This window comes from Neomonachus schauinslandi, chromosome 1 (assembly GCF_002201575.2).
Source record: "Neomonachus schauinslandi chromosome 1, ASM220157v2, whole genome shotgun sequence".
NCBI lineage: Eukaryota > Metazoa > Chordata > Mammalia > Carnivora > Phocidae > Neomonachus > Neomonachus schauinslandi.
Window position 1 is genome coordinate 111203610 of NC_058403.1, and position 19987 is coordinate 111223596.

Consider the following 19987-nt stretch of genomic DNA (forward strand, 5'->3'; position numbering starts at 1 on the left):
GTTGAGCCCCGCATCGGGCTCCCTGCTCGGCGGGAAGCCTGCTTCTCTCCCTCTCCCACTCCCCCTGCTTGTGTTCCCTCTCTCGCTGTGTCTCTTTCTGTCACATAAATAAATAAAATCTTTAAAAAAAAAAAAAAGATAAAAATGTTACAATACAATGGCCCTACACGACGTAGTTTCTCCTGACCCTGCCAGACTGAGAATTTTCAGTCTCCAGGGAGTTTAGGGTGTGTATAGGGAAGTTTTTCTTTCTTGTTTCTCTTGTGTTTTTTTTTTTTTTAATACATCACTTTTTATTTTCAAATAACCTTAAACTTACAGAAGAGTTTCTAGTACAAGGAACTCCCATATACCCTTTGTCCAGATTTGCCTTTGTTAATTGTTTATGATTTGCCACATTTGCTTATCTCACTTTCTCTGTATGAATATATATCTTTTCCTTTTTTTTCCTCCCTGAACCTTTTGAGATTAAGTTGGAGACATCATGCTCTTTTACCCCTAAATACTTCAGATTGTGTTTTCTAAAAGGACATGTTCTTACACAAGCACAGTATAGGTATCCAAATCAGGAAATTTAACATTGGGACAATAGTATTGTCAAATCCACATCCATGTTTGAAAATTTCTTCATTTTGCCACAACAGTGTCCCTTCTGGCGATTTTGGCTTCTGGTTCAGGATCTATCAAGGACCATGCACTGCATTTAGTTGTCCTGTTTATTTAATCTCTTTTTACCTGGAATGATTCCTGGGCCCTTGTGTTTTTGGATTGTGACGTCTTTGAAGGGTATAGGCCAGTTATTTTGTAGATCATACTTTAATTTGGATTTGTCTGGTGTTGCCTCATGGTTTAGATTTAGGTTATACATTTTTGGCAGGAAGACACATGATGTCAGTTTGTCCCAGTATGGACGATGTTGGCTTTGATGCCTTGGTTAAGGTAGTGTCTGTGGAAGAAGCGGGGAGAGCAGCATTTGCTTGGGTCAACTGACTTCTCTACTGAGTATGTTCCACAAAGTCATTGCAATATGATGAGACCTTGTTTGGTCCACCAGGCCTCTGGAAGGTGTGGCCTTAGGTCAAGTAAACCCTTCTTGAGATGGTGAGCAAATGTCATTGCCAGCATGCTCAGTTAAGCTTCACAGAACATTATTTAATTAACCAATAATAGTCTCAATACCTCAATACACAGAGATAGTTTTTTTTATAAAGATTTTTATTTATTTATTTGACAGAGAAAGAGCACAAGCAGGGGGAGCAGCAAGCAGAGGGAGAAGCAGGCTCCGTCCGCAGGCCAGGGACCCCGATGCGGGACTCAATCCCAGGACCCTGGGATCATCACCTGAGCTGAAGGCAGACGCTTAACTGACTGAGCCACCCAGGCATCCCAGAGATAGAGTTTTAAAATGAAACAGTGATGCTTACATTCATTTATTCCCTATTCCTGCCTCTTACAAAACACATAATTCGAAAGGATGCATATAAATAATTGAGTTAAGTTGTGGTAAAGGGAGACCGAGGCGGAGAAAATAGTAAAGCGAGGGAGAAGAATGGATACCCACAGGCCCTATGTGGTTGTTAGAGGTGCATGCACATTTGGCTTTGAGATTTGGGGGCTCTTGCAAAGAGCAAGATATGTTCAGTTATGGGAGTCAAAGCATTTATGAGGTAAAGTTTCGCCTGGTGTTGAGGAGAAACGTAGTTTTTTCATATATAGATGCCAAACAGGGAGTTCTCCCTTCAGTTCCCCATAAACGATCCAGACACTGTGCTCTAGGTGACAGTCCTCAAAAAATCTCACAACAGTGAACACCAGGAGTTTTAGAGGTTTTTCCTGTAACCTCCCTAAACACTGGGTCATGGCATGATCTCAGAGCACCAGCCAGGAATATCTGAAGACCAAACAAGGGTACACCGCATACCCAGTTGGATTCAGGAGAGACTGGAAAATCCAGAGTTGTAGTTTTATTTGTTGTTGTGTGTGTTTTATTTATATATATATATATTTTTAAAGATTTTATTTATTTATTTGACAGAGAGAGACACAGCAAGAGAGGGAACAGAAGCAGGGGGGAGTGGGAGAGAGAGAAGCAGGCTTCCCGCCGAACAAGGAGCCCGATGCGGGGCTCTATCCCAGGACCCCGGGATCATGACCTGAGCCGAAGGCAGACGCTTAATGACTGAGCCACCCAGGTGCCCCTATTTATATTGTTTTTTAGAATAAAACAAACCCCTTTGGCACACCATCCCAAATAAAACTTAGAGGTGTAAGTGTTGGTTTTGTTTTGCTCAGGATCAGAATCTCCTCTTAGAAGTTTTTAAAAGCAGAGCTGCTTTCGTTTCTAGCTCCCCTTACCCCCACTCCAAAGCTTATTCCTTTCTTCCTCAAGGGTGGTCCTGAACACCTCACAGGGCTGAGAGACAATAGCCCAGAGACACTAATCCCAAGGAGGGTACCCCCCCCCAACTTTTCCATCTCTGGATTTCATCAGAATTTTTAACTTTACCATAGTGTATGAAACGCCCTTGTGGTTTCCCATGTAGTCTGAACAGTGAGCCAAAAGGAGATTTCTATCACTCTGGAGTAGAGGTCAACTGCCCTGCTCACCACAGCCATGAGGCCCCAGGGGCCCTGGTCCCTGCCCCTCCGACTCTGCTCAGCCCTGTGGGCCACCCTGTTTTGCACAAGTATCCAAACCCACTCCAGACTCCCACCTTAAGATCTTGCATTTACTGTTCCTCAGCCTAGAATGGCCTCCACCCTGATTTCTGCACTTGATTTAAATTTCTTAGATCACATGTCGCCTCCTCAGAGAGGCCTTCCTTAGTTCCACACTTGTTTGTACAAAGCCCTTATCCCTAGAATTATACTATATTTTAGCTGTTGTCTGTCTCGCTACTAGACTATAACCTCTCAAAGGGCCAGGAACTTTCCATCTTGTTCATCAGCCTCTCCCTCTAGCACCTAGAAACAGTGCCTTGTATCTGTCTGGGACAGATACTTGGTGAGTGAATAATTAAACAAACTGTAGAACACTGGAAAGAAAAAGTCACCTATTGTCCTAACATCCAAACACCACCATTACTAATTCTTTAATACTTTTTCATTCCAAAGGTAATTAATTTTTGGAGGGTCACAAGAAATCCTATGAGATCTAGGGGTACAGTCCTCAAAATGCACACGGACACACATTCCCAAAATTTGACATATAATTTTACCAGATTTCCTAATCCTGCTATCCCTGGTTAAATTCTTTTCTTTTTTTCCCCTGAGTAGTCCTGGCCTGATGTAAAGCACCCACCCGCCTCACATCATTCTCTTTGCTAATCTGATTGCTAAAAAATGGCTCTTAACTTTCATTTGCATTTCTGTGATTCCTTGTGAGGCTGATCATTTTTCCATGTTTGATTTCTAATTGCTTATTCTATTTCATAAATTGTTCAGGTTCGTTGACTATTTCTTGGAGTGTCTGTTGTATGAGCTCTTTAAGATGTTTACTAAAGAATAAAGATATTTACTAAAATGGTACATTATAGAAAGAAAACAGATTAAAAATTAGCCTTCCACACGGACAGCTTTTTCTCCGCCTCTGGTGGAACACAGCTGTAGATTCATTTTCTGTTACTTTGCTTGGGTTGCCACACTTTGCACCTGGAGTAGTTTTAAAATCATTCAGGAAAGTGAACCAATAAAAAGCTACAATAAACTCTCTCCTGACTAATGAAAATAAATGCATAAATCAGAATTTCCATTTCCTGCTAGGATAAAAGTGTACCTATTGTCTGAAGATAATAAAACAGTTTTGGTTTTGCTGTTGCCAGGCCATCGTATTAAATTCAAAGACACAAAGATAACTTTGTGGAGCAGAACAGTGAAGCACCCAATTTCCTCTTTTTCTGAGTTAGGTCATTATTTGCCTAAGTTCACTAGCTTCATAGATGTGCTTCCTGTCACAGGCCACTTTTGATCAGTCTTGTGATATCCCATAAATCAGATGGAATCTGAGCAGCATATGCTGGTGCTAGGCGGAAGAAATATGGTTTCTTTACAGCAAAAGGATCCAGAAGAAATCAGCATGCTAACTTGTTCTGGATATATTACATCTAGCATGTTCTGGATATATTAAAATGATGAAAACTGATGTCTGAATCTTTTAAATGCCAATAAAATATGCATTTTAGGTTATGCATTTGCTAGGAAAACATAAACACCAGTGTTCCAGGTATTTCCATCGTGGATCCGAGGAGAGCAGAGTTGCACACTGGTTTGTCACCTACATTACTGTGTAGATGAGCAGACAGGATAGCAAGTAGGAAAATCATCTTCTGGTCCTAAAAATTCAGGGTTTCCTGTGAAGTAACTGCAGCTTGGGTTGCAAGTCTAAAACTAGAAGAACCGGGGGTATCTGGAAAACCTAAGGTCCACCTGTTAGATTTGCGGGCACCTGTAAGTGGTTTTAAGGCCTGAAACAAGGAGGCCAGGAAAGTGTGGCTGCATGCACATACATCCCTGAGCTCTGTGCCTTATCAACTGAGCCAGCTGAGAAATTGCCTTGTGGTTATTCTCACCCAGAATTGGAATAAAGGGCTCAGTGTGAAGTTGGGATAGTACAACTTCTTGGTTTAATACTTTACAGATTTTTGGAACCAAATGCACCCTGCAGTGAAAAGTTGCTTTTTTTTTTTTTTTTTTTGCTGACCTTGTTGGACGGCTAATACTGTTTCTGGGAAATAAGAGAAACAAGCGGCTCATTGTTGGCAGGAGCTGAGAGAGACACAAGAAGGGCGAGAGATGTGTCTGCAGCCCTTTTTTCCTCTTCATTGTATCGTGACTGAGTCAAGGCTGGACTGCGGCTGGGTTTTTCTTCCTACCTCTGTAGACATGTGTTTTCCATCAGACAGGGCTGCGTGACACCTGACATTGGCCAGTTCACATGAGTTAAGCCATGTACGGCCCATAAACAGAGAGGAAAAGACCCACAGCTGCACTCAGACACTCTTGACACTGAAATATTTTTGCAGTCTTGTGTGGCTGGGTCTGCACGTATGTCAGAAACGATTTACACCTGTATGTTTTGGCTTCTTCCAGTTGCATCTCATTGCTTTCTGAAAGCCGCTGTTGGTCAGAAGGTCAGTATTGCCTGATGGCGGTACCTCTTCCTGTTTAAACCTTCCTGAATTATGAAATGTAACTTTTTTAAAAAAGATTTTATTTATTTGATGGAGAGAGAGAGTGCAAGCAGGGCGAGTGGCAGGCAGAGGGAGAAGCAGGCTTCCCGCTGAGCAGGGAGCCAGATGCGGGACTCGATCTCAGGACCCTGGGATCATGACCTGAGCCCGAAGACAGATGCTTAACCCACTGAGACACCGAGGGGCCTCTGAAATGTAACTTTTAAAAGTTACCTGACTTATTTTTTTTTTTTTTGAAAGACTGAAGAAGAAAGCCCTATACCATTTTCTGTAAAACCAGATCACACCAACAGGGTGTCATCCGAACATGTGATTCATGGTGATTTCAGCATTTTATTTATTTATTTATTTATTTATTTATTTATAATATATTTTTAAAGATTTTATTTATTTATTTGACACAGAGAGACACAGTGAGAGAGGGAACACAAGCAGGGGGAGTGGGGGAGGGAGAAGCAGGCTTCCCACCGAGCAGGGAGCCCGATGCGGGGCTCGATCCCAGGACCCTGGGATCATGACCTGAGCCGAAGGCAGATGCTTAACTGACAGAGCGACCCAGGCACCCCTGATTTCAGCATTCTATAGTAGTAAAAAAGTTCATTACACTAGTCTGCATTAGACTTTTTCATGAAATAGCTAGAAGGAAACACATCCTCGTCACTGAATTTAACTCAGTAAATACTTTTTGATCACTGAGGGTGAGCAGAACAGGGCAGCGATGGGTGATCAGTGCAGCTGATGCCAAGCCACGGCATTCTAGCATGTCCCCTGGGCTTCCTACATTTGTCGCAGTCTCTGCCTGTGATTGTGCTGAGTCATTTATCCTTCCAAGGATCATCTTTAATTGGCCTGAGTCATTAGTTTTAAATTGTGTCCCCAGGTCCCAAGCCAGGATTTTAGGGGGATGTGAAGAGAAGCTAAACTCAGTATCCAGACCCCAAAAGCTATGTCTGTTCAGATTCTAAAAATTCGTTTAGTATTTTCATACAAGAGTTGAGAAATGCCTGTAGGAACAGCAGAGTGAAAGCAAGACCAAGAGGCTTCAGAGAAGAGAGTCAAAGAGGCTGCCATATAAGTGCTCCCTGACCTACTGGCACCAGCTCAGGCTCTGCGCTTGCTTTGAACTGACCCCCTGCACAGGAGGGTCGCCTCTGCTTCACGCCATACATTGACTCTAGGGGAGGATCCTACTGCCAAAGAAAAGTTTGAGAACCCTAGTCTAAATGGACTAAGGTCTCTTTCGGCCTGAACTTCTATGCTGATGGTACAAAGTAGGGTGAATACATGGCCCCGTCTATAATGAGCACTGTGGGGAAATTGAGTTTGTAAACCACTAATGATAAAACAGAGCAAAATGAAATGGATGCCGAGCAGAGAACTATATTCTGGAAGTAAAGAGAAAACGGTCACAAAAATCTAGTGTTCATTAAATACTCACTTGTAGAATTATGGGAGTAATGGTTACTATCAGTTTCTGACCCAGAAAGCCTGAAGCTGAGTCTATTATTTCATGTCTGTGCATCAGTAAGGCAGATCTGAAGTGCACCAAGTTATTTTTGTTCTGTGTTTATAAAGAAAATCCATATCATTGGGGTTGGTTCTAAGGGGTTGGGGGAGACTTGGCTCCTTCTCAGGTCTTATTTATAAAGAGCACAAATCCAGCTCTCGGGAAGATGAGAATTAGTTCAAATCACAGAAAAGAATAGTATAGTTCAGTGTTTCTTAAAAGAGCTGCTCTTCAGCAACCAAGAATCCAACAGGAAAGATTTCCTGACATTCAGACTCAATCAAGTGCATGCTTATGAGTGATGCAGTGCAATGTCATAAATAGTGCTCGATCTCCTTAAAAAGTTACCGAGTGAGTGGGGGAGGAATGTTTCCTCTCTGATTATTAGGTAATATGGGTACAGAAGGACAGTCAGCTAGTTGTAATCCATGGAGGACACACTGAGAGCTGGTCCAGACTGCCTGACTGTGGTTCTAAATATCGAATAGCTCCTTCATATTGGCACTGGTTCTCTTTCTAAGGGGACACATTAGAACGGACACAGGAAACTTGGGGCGGGGGTGGTTTCCTACTGCCATGGGTCGTGACAGTCACAGGCCTAGGGTGACCAAACCGCCCATCTGCCTGGGACTCTCCCATCCCGGCGTTAGCCCTGATATCCCGTGTTCCAGGAAAGCCCTCAGTCTCTGTCAGCCAGGACAGCTGGTTGCCCTTTCAGCATTTAGAGTGGGGACAGAAAATGAAGTGATGGTTAAGCTTTCAATTCTGACAGTCATGATTCAGGAGCCCTTATACCCCCTCTTATAGGGTACTTAGGTTTCTGGAAGGTGTTTTTTATGCAATCTATAGAAGCTTATTAGCCCTGACATCAAATTGAGGAAGTTTCCTAGATCCCAAATCAAGTGTATTCCCAAGGTGTGTATTTAAATGTTGCATATTCACCTGTTTTGAGGAAACTGCAACCAGGTATTCACAGCAATAAGTCAGCCTATTTGACGCTTTCCCCGCTCTGAAGGGATGATGTTGGAAGGCTTCTTTGGGATATTTAATGTTATTTTATCACAGAAGCAAGTAAAAAAAGAAATCCCTAAAATATAGGTTATTTTGAATATATGGAAGTAAAGTTAATGTAACAAGGTTTTATTCATCACCTGTGAAAACTGACATACAAGTTAAACCATCTTTGAAACTCTCTTGTTAAATCAGCATTTGCTTATGCTTTTTGTGTGTGTGTGTGTGTGTGGTGCCCCTCCACCACCCCGCAGGGTCCTGGGACACTGTGCGAGATGGGGGAGGTACTGGTTTATTTTTTGTAGAGGTGGTCGCTGTCCTCCAGGAGTGGCAGTCTTTTATAACCCTTACTTGCCCTGGGTTTTGTTTTTCTTTGTTTTTACATTACTTTTTATCTTGAACTGCAGTAGGTAGCTCTAGGCAAGTAAAAAAAACACTTTGTTCAATATTCACCAGGCTGCTATGTTCCTTTCTCTGGCTCCATGTTCTACACATCTGCTTAGATGACTTTAAACGGCTTAGCACATAGTAAGAGCTGAATAAATACTAATTCATCTTCAATTCAGTTCAAATTCAATACTGCCAAGACATGTGCTGAGTTGCAGTTGACCAGCATTTCCCAGTGTTCCTGCTCAGGAGAACACTAGTCTTCCAAGTTTGAGAAGTCCTGCATTTTCTATCTCCTTCTTGGAAAGTCTTACTGTCTGTGAGAGCCTTAAAGGCTCTGAGGAAGCCTGCAATAAAATGAATTCTTTTAACTTTGTGTAGCCCAACATTTCCCAATCTTATTTGACCATGGGACCCCTCTGGAAGCAGCTATTACTATATTTTTATTCTAGCCTAATATCTATTTGCTCCCATGTTTTTTTTTGGACTATTTGTCCATTTTTTATATACCCTATAAAATGTGTCCATTTTTATGTACCCTATAAAAATGAATTAGTGGTGAGTGTGGAAAAGACAGTGTCTTGCACAGTTACTGGTATTTATTGAAAACATGGTTACTATATACACACAGGTTTTTTTTTTAGAACAGTTTCAGATTTACAGAAAAATTGAAAAGATGGGTTCCCATATACACTCTCATCAATTTCTCATATTATTAACATCTTACATTAGTATGCTACATTTGTTATAATTGATGAACCAATATTGATACAGGGATTTCTTTAGTTTTTACGTAGTGTCTTTTTCCGTTCCACGGTCCTGTGCGGAATACCACATTACCTTTACTTGTCTTGACCATGACAGGTTTCTTAGACTGTCCTTGTTTTGATGCCCTTGATAGTTTTGAGGAGCACTGCTTAGGAATTTTGAGGATTCCCCCCTGTTGGAATTTGTCTGATGTTTTTCTCTGATTAGACTTGGGATGATGGGCTTTGGGAGGAAGTGCTCTTTTTGTCAGATCTTATCAAGGGTCATGCTATCACTATGGCTTATCATTTTTGAGGTTGACCTTGATCAGCTGGCTGATACACAGGAGTTCTCCCCTGTAAAGTTACTGTTCCCCCCCCACCCATTCAATACCGTACTCTCTGGGAGGAGGTCACTATACACAATCCATTGTTAAGGAGTGGAAGTTTTGCTCCCCCTCCTTGAGGACAGTGTATCTACATTAAATTATTTGGAATTCTTCCATTCAGGAGATTTGTCTCTTCACCCTCCATTTATTTATATATTCAGCAATTTGTTTATATGAGTGTGAACTCATGGATATTATATTTTTATGCAACTAATGAACCATAGTCCATAACACATGACACTTTCTCCATTATTGGTAGAACAGAAGCACAGTTGGGGAGTGGGTGCTGGGGCTGGAAAAAGTCATAGAGTGCTTACAGAGGCCTTCTCGCTCACTTAAATGGATTTGTGCCTCTGACATGTTGACAAAACCATGTATTTTTAAAAGTTCAACTTAGGGCGCCTGGGTGGCTCAGTCGTTAAGCGTCTGCCTTCGGCTCAGGTCATGATCCCGGGATCCTGGGATCAAGCCCCGCATTGGGCTCCCTGCTCAGCGGGAAGCCTGCTTCTCCCTCTCCCACTCCCCCTGCTTGTGTTCCCTCTTTCTGTCAAATAAAATCTTAAAAAAAAAAAAAAAAAAGGTTCAACTTAAAGTGCCAGGTATAGTGGTCTCTCAGCTGAGAAGTTTGTCAGGAGGAGAAAGGAGGCTGAGAATGAGATGAGAAATGCATATCAGCCACAGGCATTCCTCTTTTCCCTCCCAGACTCACATGTGAATTGGGGAGAAGGATTTGAAGGGAATAAAGTAATTTCTGTGTCTTTCTAGGGCTTTGGGGTGGCTTCTAGCCATCAGCACACTGGTTGTTCTTTCCATAACCTACTCTGAGCCAGCTCTGTCCAGGCCTGTGATGGGTTTCATATTTGAACCTAACCCCTTAAGGTTTTGTTTCTTCACTTGGCATTGTGTGTGTGTGTGTTTCTGTATGTCTTTGTGTGTCTGTTTTAAAATCCTGTTTTAAAAACAAGGGAAGCAAGCCCAGGACACAAGAATAGCAAGTCACTGAACCTCTCTGAGGCCAAAAAGACGTTTGTCAAACATTCCAGGAGGCGCACTGGGCAGCCTCTGATTCACTGGCCTCCCTCATCGTCTGCAGCTCCTGGCTCGAAGAAGCTGCCAAAGCACTTTACGAGCTGTTGCTCCCCATTCCCTTGTGCTGCAAAAGGCAAAAAGTTCAGGAGTGAAGCCTTTACCTTTTTTTTTACATATTTGTTTCTTAGGTAACAAGTGATGTGTGGGCTTAGAACTGAGTTCATGGACCTTCCTGTCCTGAGCCTACTCTTGGGTCTTCGTAGAAGTGACCAAGTGTGTTTGCTGGAACAGTCCCGAGGGTACATCAGTGGACATGGTCTGGGGCAGCATTAACCAAAAGGTTATAGTCAACATGGATAATCACCCCCCACCACACCCCATTCCTGTGTTGACTGTTGGTTCCACCAAGGACACAGTCATGGAATCAAAAGGGTGTTCAGATCTCAGATGCTATGGAGTTTGTTTGACTCTGTTTTCTTTTATACTGAATAATAGCAGTGAAATGTTTCTGACCACATAGCTGCAGAGCATGGTTTTATTGATTTCCAGAGACAGAAGAGAAAGCCAATTATTGAAGGGGAAAAAAAAAGGAGAAGGAGATGAAAACAATGAAAAAGATAAATGTGGATTTAAATTTAAATTCTAACTCTCTTGGAAGGAAAAAAAAGATTCTCTGCTTTAGTTTTGATGCATTCCTGCTTCAATGGAGAAATCTTCTGTTTGGGTTATTCCTTTCTGTGGGGACTAGCAAAAGTCTAGAGCTGATGAGGTCTTTAGCCTTTTTGAGGCATTTCATGGCAACCTGCCCTCACCTGGTTTAGCCTCAGAAACGGCATTTGGGATACATGGCCTATTGTTCTGTCCCTAAAATGTTCTGGCGTATTATTCCAAGAAGTGTTATATTCGTTGCAGATTTACATGTTTTACCTTCCCGTGCTCTCCCGAGGACCTCCTCTCTGTTTATCTCTGTCTTGGGCCTTCCCTGCCCCCATTTTCTCCGAGTAGCTAGCAAAAGCAGTGGTTTTAAAGAACCTCAACTGTCAGTAACGTTCATGAGCCGCAAGCTCAGAGAAGAAGGTTCAGTAATAGCTGGAAATCAGATGACTAGAGGGAGCAGAGTGGCAGGTTGAATCATGGGCACCTCAGTGGACCCAGGACACCTGGCTTCTAGGCTCCTAGCCATTTTATGACCATGACCAAATTTACTCTTCCTTTGGGTATTGATTTTTGTCATTTCTACAAGGAGGAGTTGTACCAGGCGGGCTCTCAGCTTTCATGATCTTGATTACATTCTTAAGCCATATTTGTTGCTTATCAGATCATTTTTGGAGTTACCTCCTTGCACTCCCATCAAGAAAATGCTGGGTTTGATGCATACATGACCACGTTTTTATGTTTTTTACTTCTGTATTTTTATGTTTTATATAAGTAAAAACGCACATAGGAAAGCTTCAGATGGTACAGAAGAAGAAAAGGAAGATCTCCTCCCATCCCTGACACCTGCTTTCCTCCCCAGGGGTGCCCACTGTTACTAGTCTCTTGTATATCCTCCTAGAGAGATTTGCTCTCTATGTATAATATACCCTTCCTTTCTAACTACAAGCAATAGCATGTCCGTACATAGAATTCTATCCCTTGGGTTTTTTTTTTTTTTCTTCTCTGATGTTTCCTAGAGATTGTTCCATTTAAGTACCTACAGAGCTCCCTCATTGTCGGGCATGGTTATCAAGAATTTCTGAACAGATGGATCATGGTCTCTCATCGGTGGACCCAATTTTTAGTCTTTTTGCTATTATACATAATACCATGGTGAATCTTCTCATAACAAAGTTCTGTGGGTGTGTGTGCGCTCTCCTTTGAAAACAAAACTATTGTCTAAGTTCCATTCTTTTCTAGTCTCTATAGGTAGTAACTGGAGATGGTGCAGTCTGCATGATCAAATTGAAATGAAGTGAAGGAAAGCAACATTGCCCTCATTCCTCCCTATCCATGTCTCTGTGAGGGCTGGTGTTTTGAAGACTAGCAAGGGTGTGGTGTTAGAAGAGCTCCTCTCCAAGTCTCCAACTCCCCCAGATAAGGAGGCAGACGCTAATAAAATCTGCCAAGCAGTATTTGCTTGTTGTGTGGCGTCCATCGTGAGTAAACCCGGTGCAGGTTTTGTATACCGACAGGGCAGGCTCTCCACGTCCCTGAAGGTAGTCTTGCTCCGATGTATTTGTCACCTCATTAAGTTACCAGAACCAAGTCAGTTTTTTTTTTTTAATTTTATTTTATTATGTTGTGTTAGTCACCATACATTACGTCATTAGTTTTTAATGTTGTGTTCCATGGTTCATTGTTTGCGTATAACACCCAGTGCTCCATTCAGTACATGCCCTCCTTAATACCCATCACCGTGGTAACCCATCCCCCCACCCCCCTCCCCTCTAGAACCCTCAGTTTGTTTCTCATGGTCCGTAGTCTCTCATGGTTCGTCTCCCCCTCCGATCCCCCCCCCTTCAATTTTCCCTTCCTACTATCTTGTTTCAGAGGTACAGGTCTGTGATTCATTAGTCTTACACAATTCACAGTGCTCACCATAGCACACACCCTCCCCAATGTCCGTCACCCAGCCACCCCATCCCTCCCACCCCCCACCATTCCAGCAACCCTCAGGTTGTTTCCTGAGATTAAGAATTCCTCATATCAGTGAGCATATGATACTTGTCTTTCTCTGATTGACTTATTTCGCTTAGCATAATACCCTCTAGTTCTATCCACGTTGCAAATGGCAGGATTTTTTTTAATGGCTGCATAATATTCCATTGTGTGTATATATATATATATATATATATATATATATATATATATATATACACCACATCTTCTTTATCCATTCATCTGTTGATGGACATCTTGGCTTTTTCCATAGTTTGGCTATTGTGGACATTGCTGCTATAAACATTGGGGTGCACGTACCCCTTTGGGTCACTACATTTGTATTTTTGAGGTAAATACTCAGTAGTGCAATTGCTGGGTCGTAGGGTAGCTCTATTTTCAACTTTTTGAGGAACCTCCATACTGTTTTCCAGAGTGGCTGCACCAGCTTGCATTCCCACCAATAGTGTAGGAGGGTTCCCCTTCCTCTGCATCCCCGCCAACATCTGTCGTTTCCTGACTTGTTAATTTTAGCCATTCTGACTGGTGTGAGGTGCTATCTCATTGAGGTTTTGATTTGTATTTCCCTGATGCCAAGTGATGTTGAGCACTTTTTCACGTATCTGTTGGCCATTTGGATGTCTTCTTTGGAAAAATGTCTGTTCTTGTCTTCTGCCCATTTCTTGATTGGATTATTTGTTCTTTGGGTGTTGAGTTTGATAAGTTCTTTTTTTTTTAAGATTTATTTATTTATTTATTTGAGAGAGAGAGAGAGAGCACAAGAGGGGGGAGCGGGAGAGGGAGAAGCAGACTCCCTGCTGAGCAGGGAGCCCGATGCGGGACTCGATCCCAGGACTCCAGGATCATGACCTGAGCCAAAGGCAGTCGCTTAACCAACTGAGCCACCCAGGCACCCTGGTAAGTTCTTTATAGATTTTGGATACTAGCCCTTTATCTGATATGCCATTTGCAAATATCTTCTCCCATTCTGTCGGTTGTCTTTTGGTTTTGTTGACTGTTTCCTTTGCTGTGCAAAAGCTTTTTATCTTGATGAAGTCCCAATAGTTCATTTTTGCCCTTGCTTCTCTTGCCTTTGGCGATGTTTCTAGGAAGAAGTTCCTTCGGCTGAGGTCGAAGAGGTTGCTGCCTGTGTTCTGGATTCCTGTCTCACATTTAGGTCTTTCATCCATCTTGAGTCTATTTTTGTGTGTGGTGTAAGGAAATGGTCCAGTTTCATTCTTCTGCATGTGGCTGTCCAATTTTCCCAATACCATTTGTTGAAGAGACTGTCTTTTTTCCATTGGACATTCTTTCTTGCTTTGTCGAAGATTAGTTGACCATAGAGTTGAGGGTCCATTTCTGGGCTCTCTATTCTGTTCCATTGATCTATGTGTCTGTTTTTGTGCCAGTTCCATACTGTCTCCTTGATGACAGCTTTGTAATAGAGCTTGAAGTCTGGAATTGTGATGCTACCAGCTTTGCTTTGCTTTTTTCAACATTCCTCTGGCTATTCAGGGTCTTTTCTGGTTCCATACAAATTTTAGGATTATTTGTTCCATTTCTTTGAAAAAAGTTGATTGTATTTTGATAGGGATTGCATTAAATGTGTAGATTGCTCTAGGTAGCATTGACATTTTCACAATATTTGTTCTTCCAGTCCATGAGCATGGAGTGTTTTTCCATTTCTTAGCTTCTTCCTCAATTTCTTTCATGAGTATTCTATAGTTTTCTGAGTACAGATTCTTTGCCTCTTTGGTTAGCTTTATTCCTAGGTATCTTATGGTTGTGGGTGCAATTGTAAATGGAATCGACTCCTTAATTTCTCTTTCTTCTGTCTTGTTGGTGGTGTATAGAAATGCAACTGATTTCTGTGCATTGATTTTATATCCTGCCACTTTACTGAATTCCTGGATGAGTTCTAGCGGTTTTGGGGTGGAGTCTTGGGCTTACCACATAAAGTATCATATCATCTGCAAAGAGTGAAAGTTTGACTTCTTCTTTGCCGATTCGGATGCCTTTTATTTCTTTTTGTTGTCTGATTGCTGTGGCTAGGACTTCTAGTACTCTGTTGAACAGCAGTGGTGATAGTGGACATCCCTGCCATAGACCTGAGTCAGTTTTAAAAATTAATAACCTCTGTGCTGCCAACAAACAACCTTTTTTTTAAGCTTCTTTTTCCTAATCTGGGGATTTCTGATATTGGAAATATTTCAGTTTACAGATTTCTCTTAGAGACCCAGTTGGGCATCCTTTTTGGTCTACAGCAGTTTTGTCTGACTGCTAAAAACTTCCTTTTTCAAAAGTTCGGAAATGGCTGTCCCTGGAAATAATCACTATTCTTCCATCTAAGCTTCCTTCTGGCCTGAAAGAGGCCTTATGAATTAAGCCCTTCTGGATATCTGGACCTTGTCTGACTTTAATCTGTATTTAAGAGCACTTTTTTTCTGGTGATACCGTGTGCGCACAATCCCTGCCCTCCTACCTAGGCCTTCCAATAGAGACTGTAAAACGCTCTAACCATTTCTGGAATGTCATTTGAAAAATGAAACACTCATTTCAGTAATTTTGCATCAATTAGGACTGTGCTTTTTTTTTTTTTCCCTGTTCTCAAACTTGAGAACATAAGAGGTAGCCAACTGGTTTCATTCATTCGCCTCATCATTTACTGGGTTTCCCCGTGTGCCAGGAATGCTAGCAGGAGGTGCGCGTTCCTTGTGGTGGGCTGGATTCCGAAAGGAAAGCCTGCACCGGTGGGGCAGATCCCAAACATTCTCACCTCCCGCTCAGGAGCTCGTTACTGAGCAGACAGTTGTCAATCCACCCAGACCCGCCTTGAACCCTTCCTGTTTGTAATGCGAGTGGCTTTGGGCCCTGGGCCCTGTTTTGATGACCTGCTGTGTAAGTGGTAACTTTCTTGCTATTGAAGGCAAACCGTGTTCAGAGGGTTGCTCTCAGTTTCAGCAGCTGTTCTGTTGTTCACTGTAAGGCGTGACCGAGGGCAGCCAAGGACAGTTGAAAGAGCCAGTGGACGGGATGTCTGGAGGCCTCCCTGGCTTCGGTGGTTCTGCCTGCCCCTAATCAGAGCACACCCCTTTACCTCTCTTAGGTTTTAGTCGCTCTCCCGTAAAATAAAGGGATGGACTAGATCGTTTCTAAGAATCCTGACAAAGCCTAACATTCTGGCATTCCACAGCTCCACATATAAATTCACCTCATTTCTTCACACATTCCTTCCAACAGCCTGTTAATTCCTGTGAGGGCAGGAGCTATTTATCCAACGACAAGCCCGGTGGCTGGCACACAGGAAATGTGGTAAAGATTTGAGGGAGTTATAAATAATTTTTTTAAAAAAGAATGTTTTTACCCTACCTCTACCCCCGTCCAGAGGAAGTTCCTGCCGTGAACTCAGTTAATCATTCCTCAAGGAAACCAGTTTGTCTACAGAAAATCCTGTGTTGGTGCTCTCTTTTGAGTGCGTGCGTGTGTGTGTTTGTGTGCGTGTGTGTGTGAATGGGGTGTACGTGTACATTTAATATATAGTTGATGAGGCTACTTTAAAATTCATTTAAGAAAATTCTTGCTTATAAAACATGTTTCCACATGATGTCCATGTCTTCCAAATGAAAGATGTAAAATATTTAACTTTTAGACTTTAAATAAGGTACACCAGTGATTTTCTTTTTTAAAGACAGTGATACCAAACATAGCAAAAATTGAGAGTTTTTCCTCAGAAATGGAGTATATAAAACTATATATTGTCTTGGGCCCCAATGTAAGAGCAAATAGACAGAAAATTGTGGTTTTCTTTATTATAGGATATTGCCTAGGCAGAAGTTAAGCAAATTTGACTGGTAAACTGTTTTAAGGAAAACTAGCACTTTTTAAAAATGTTTGTGTGTGTGTGTGTGTGGGAATGCCAATTATAGAGTTCATTAAAGGATTTTAAAATTCTTTCCTCAAGTGAAGTACTACATGCTAAAATTTAAGATGTTGGTAAGTGCAGATAAAAAAAAAAAAGAAAGAAAGAAAATCCTTAAAAAGTTTAAAACACTTCTAGAATGTTTTATCCAATCACAAATATGATTATCATTTTTTAAAAGATTTATTTATTTGAAAAAGAGAGGGGGCAGGAGGGAGGGGCAGAGGGAGAGAGAGTGTTAAGAAGACTCTATACTGAGCGTGGAGTCCCATGCGGGACTTGATCTCAGGACCCTGAGATCTCAACCTGAGCTAAAACTAAGAGTTGGACACTTAACTGACTGCGCCATGATGATCATTTTTTTTTTAAGATTTCATTTATTTATTTGAGAGAGAGAGAGAGTGCATGTGCACATGGGCAGGGGGAGGGGCAGAGGGAGAAGCAGACTCCCCGCTGGGCAAGGAGCCCCATGTGGGGCTCGATCCCAGGACCCTGGGATCATGACCTGAGCCCAAGGCAGACGCTTAACCGACTGAGCCACCCAGGCGCCCCCATGATTATCATTTTTATGTAATTTCTTTCACACTAATTTTTCCCTTTGCATAAACTAAAACATCTTTTCCTCAATCAGGTGTTTGTTTCTGAGCTTAGCTCATGCTCCTTTGGGGTACCCTTTTTTAACAAAGCATCAATGGGGTCCTGCTTCTGTGTAGATCCCTGGTCTAGGTACTGTGTTTTAACGTCCTGCTTGTCAGTCACTCATCATCCTAGATATTACTATGCACTGCTGTGTATCTATAATCTCATGCCCTCCTTAGCTCTGACATGAACACGCAGGTTGTCTAGAAAGTGCACACACACCCAGATGTCCTGCTGAAATTACATCATATGTTGTGGTAAACTTTTGTGGAATTCACTTTTGACCACTATGTTCTTAAAGGCTTAAAATGTGCTCTAGACATAGGGAAGGTGTGAAATAATTTTTAACAGGGCACAAAATGCCAAGACTGGATGAGTCAGGAGTGGGGCCAGTGTCTGAGCCTCCATGAATTGAATTAAGGTAATAATTACTTAAACAGTAATGATTAACAGGAAAGTACTTTGGAAGGAATCTCGGGAATCTATACTCCAAAGCACAGAGCATTCTGGTGGCCTCTTTTTGATAAGGTATTGTAGGACCTGTTCATTAATCTCCTGCATGGTCTTCCCTCCTATAGTGATGAATCACCAGCACCAGCAGCAAATGGCACCCACTACCCTGAGCCAGCAGAACCACCCTACTCAGAACCCCCCAGCAGGGCTCATGAGCATGCCCAATGCTCTGACCACTCAGCAGCAGCAGCAGCAGAAGCTCCGGCTTCAGAGGATCCAGATGGAGAGAGAAAGGATCAGAATGCGCCAAGAGGAGCTCATGAGGCAGGTATGGCCTTCTGTGGTGCCTGCTGGAGGCTCCATGACCTTTGGTGCCAAGGCTCGGGGGTAGGTAGCTGCGGGCCATCAGGGTAAATCTTTCTCTAGAAGCATTAAAGACCCAAAGCCTACTCCAAACCATTTGAGTAGAATCTCGGTTTTTCTCCCAGTATCTGCCTGCCTTGTCTTCAGAGCCAAACATATGAGTACGAGGACTAGCTATGGCTGCCTTTGGGTTCTACTGCTGATCTTTAGAAGGGGAGGAAGACCCTGTTCCAATTATCTATTGCTGTGTAACGTCATCTGAAAAACGTAGTGGCTTAAAACAGTAGCCCATTTTATTATATCATACATTTCTGTGGGCTGGGAATTTGGGCGGCGCTCAGGTGGCCTGTTCTTCTGGCTTCCGTGGTGTTGATGAAGACCACTTTAGTAGTATTCAGCTGGTGGGTGGGTTGGTCTGGAGGGTCCAAGATGGCTCTACTCAAGTGTGTGGCATCATGGTAAGGATTGCTGGAAAACTGGGCTTGGTTGGGACTGAAACCTGGAGCATCTATATTTGGCATCTCTAGCTAGCACAGCAGTCTCACTAGTGGGACATATTGCCTAGCAGCTTGGGTCTCCCAGAGAGGATGTTCCAAGAAACAAGAGGTAGAAGCTGCCAGTGTCTTAGGATCTGGTTCTGGAAACTGTCACAGAGTCACTTCTTCCATATGCTCTTAATCAAAGAAATCACAGATTTGCCCTAGATTAAAGCGGATAGCAGAAGGGATGTTCCATGGACAAAATGACAAAGAATTTGCAACCATCTTTGGTCCACCATGGAGCATGAGAAAGAGTTAGGGAAAACTGAAGGAGAATGAGAAAGGAAAATGTTTGCATACGGGCTCTGATAGAGTCGCTGTTGGTCAGGTGCCTGTGTGCCCATACTGCATTCATTCATTCAGTTAGTCAGTCAGTCATGGACAGAATGTTGCTGTGTGTCCTCTGTGGGTCAGGGTTGACGCAGCACTCCAAAAATTAATAAAACAGAATCCCTTAAGGAACCCACAGTTTTCTGCCTCTCTCAGTGGCTTGGTCTGTACAAGAACAGAATTATTTCTTCTGTGTTGCTAAACTAATGTAGGCCATGTTTTTAGGTCTCATCAGTTTTGCTGGCTACATTTTAGGGAGGAAAGCTTCAGTTTATTGTTCTAATTCTTGAGACTTTGCTTTATGACTCACATGAAGTAAGATACGTGAGTAGCTTCTCTTTCACTAGTTTAAGGAAATAAGTAGTTTTAACTGTTTCAGAGAGCTTTCTTGCAAGAGCCTGAGGTGTTACACTAAATGCTACTTTTTCTTTTAGTCACATCTCGTATTTTCAAAAATATACATTGATTTCTATAAATGAATAATGTATTTCTCATCAAATAAATTCTAGGATATAAAGTGTCTATCCTGTGTGAGGTTTTAAAAACATGGTGAGTTAGGGGCGCCTGGGTGGCTCAGTTGGTTAAGCGACTGCCTTCGGCTCAGGTCATGATCCTGGAGTCCCAGGATCGAGTCCCGCATCGGGCTCCCTGCTCGGCAGGGAGTCTGCTTCTCCCTCTGACCCTCCTCCCTCTCATGCTCTCTCTCATTCTCTCTCTCTCAAATAAATAAATAAAAATAAAATCTTAAAAAACAAACAAAAAAAAACAAAAAAAAACCATGGTGAGTTAAAATAATTTCTTAGACATAGCCTTTGACAATGAGGGAAATGAATGTCAATTGTGCTTTGT

The 19987-nt window shown here is 42.3% G+C and overlaps 1 protein-coding gene across 2 annotated transcripts in view; it reads left to right on the top strand.

Annotated features, from left to right (window-relative positions):
• The window catches only part of WWTR1 (WW domain containing transcription regulator 1), a 134091-nt gene that overhangs the window by 91345 nt on the left and 22759 nt on the right, over positions 1–19987 (top strand). For both annotated transcript variants that reach the window (XM_021685949.2, XM_044920299.1), the window contains one exon: positions 18032–18234. In XM_021685949.2, coding sequence (XP_021541624.1) covers positions 18032–18234 — 203 coding nt within the window. The remainder of the gene's footprint in view (positions 1–18031; positions 18235–19987) is intronic.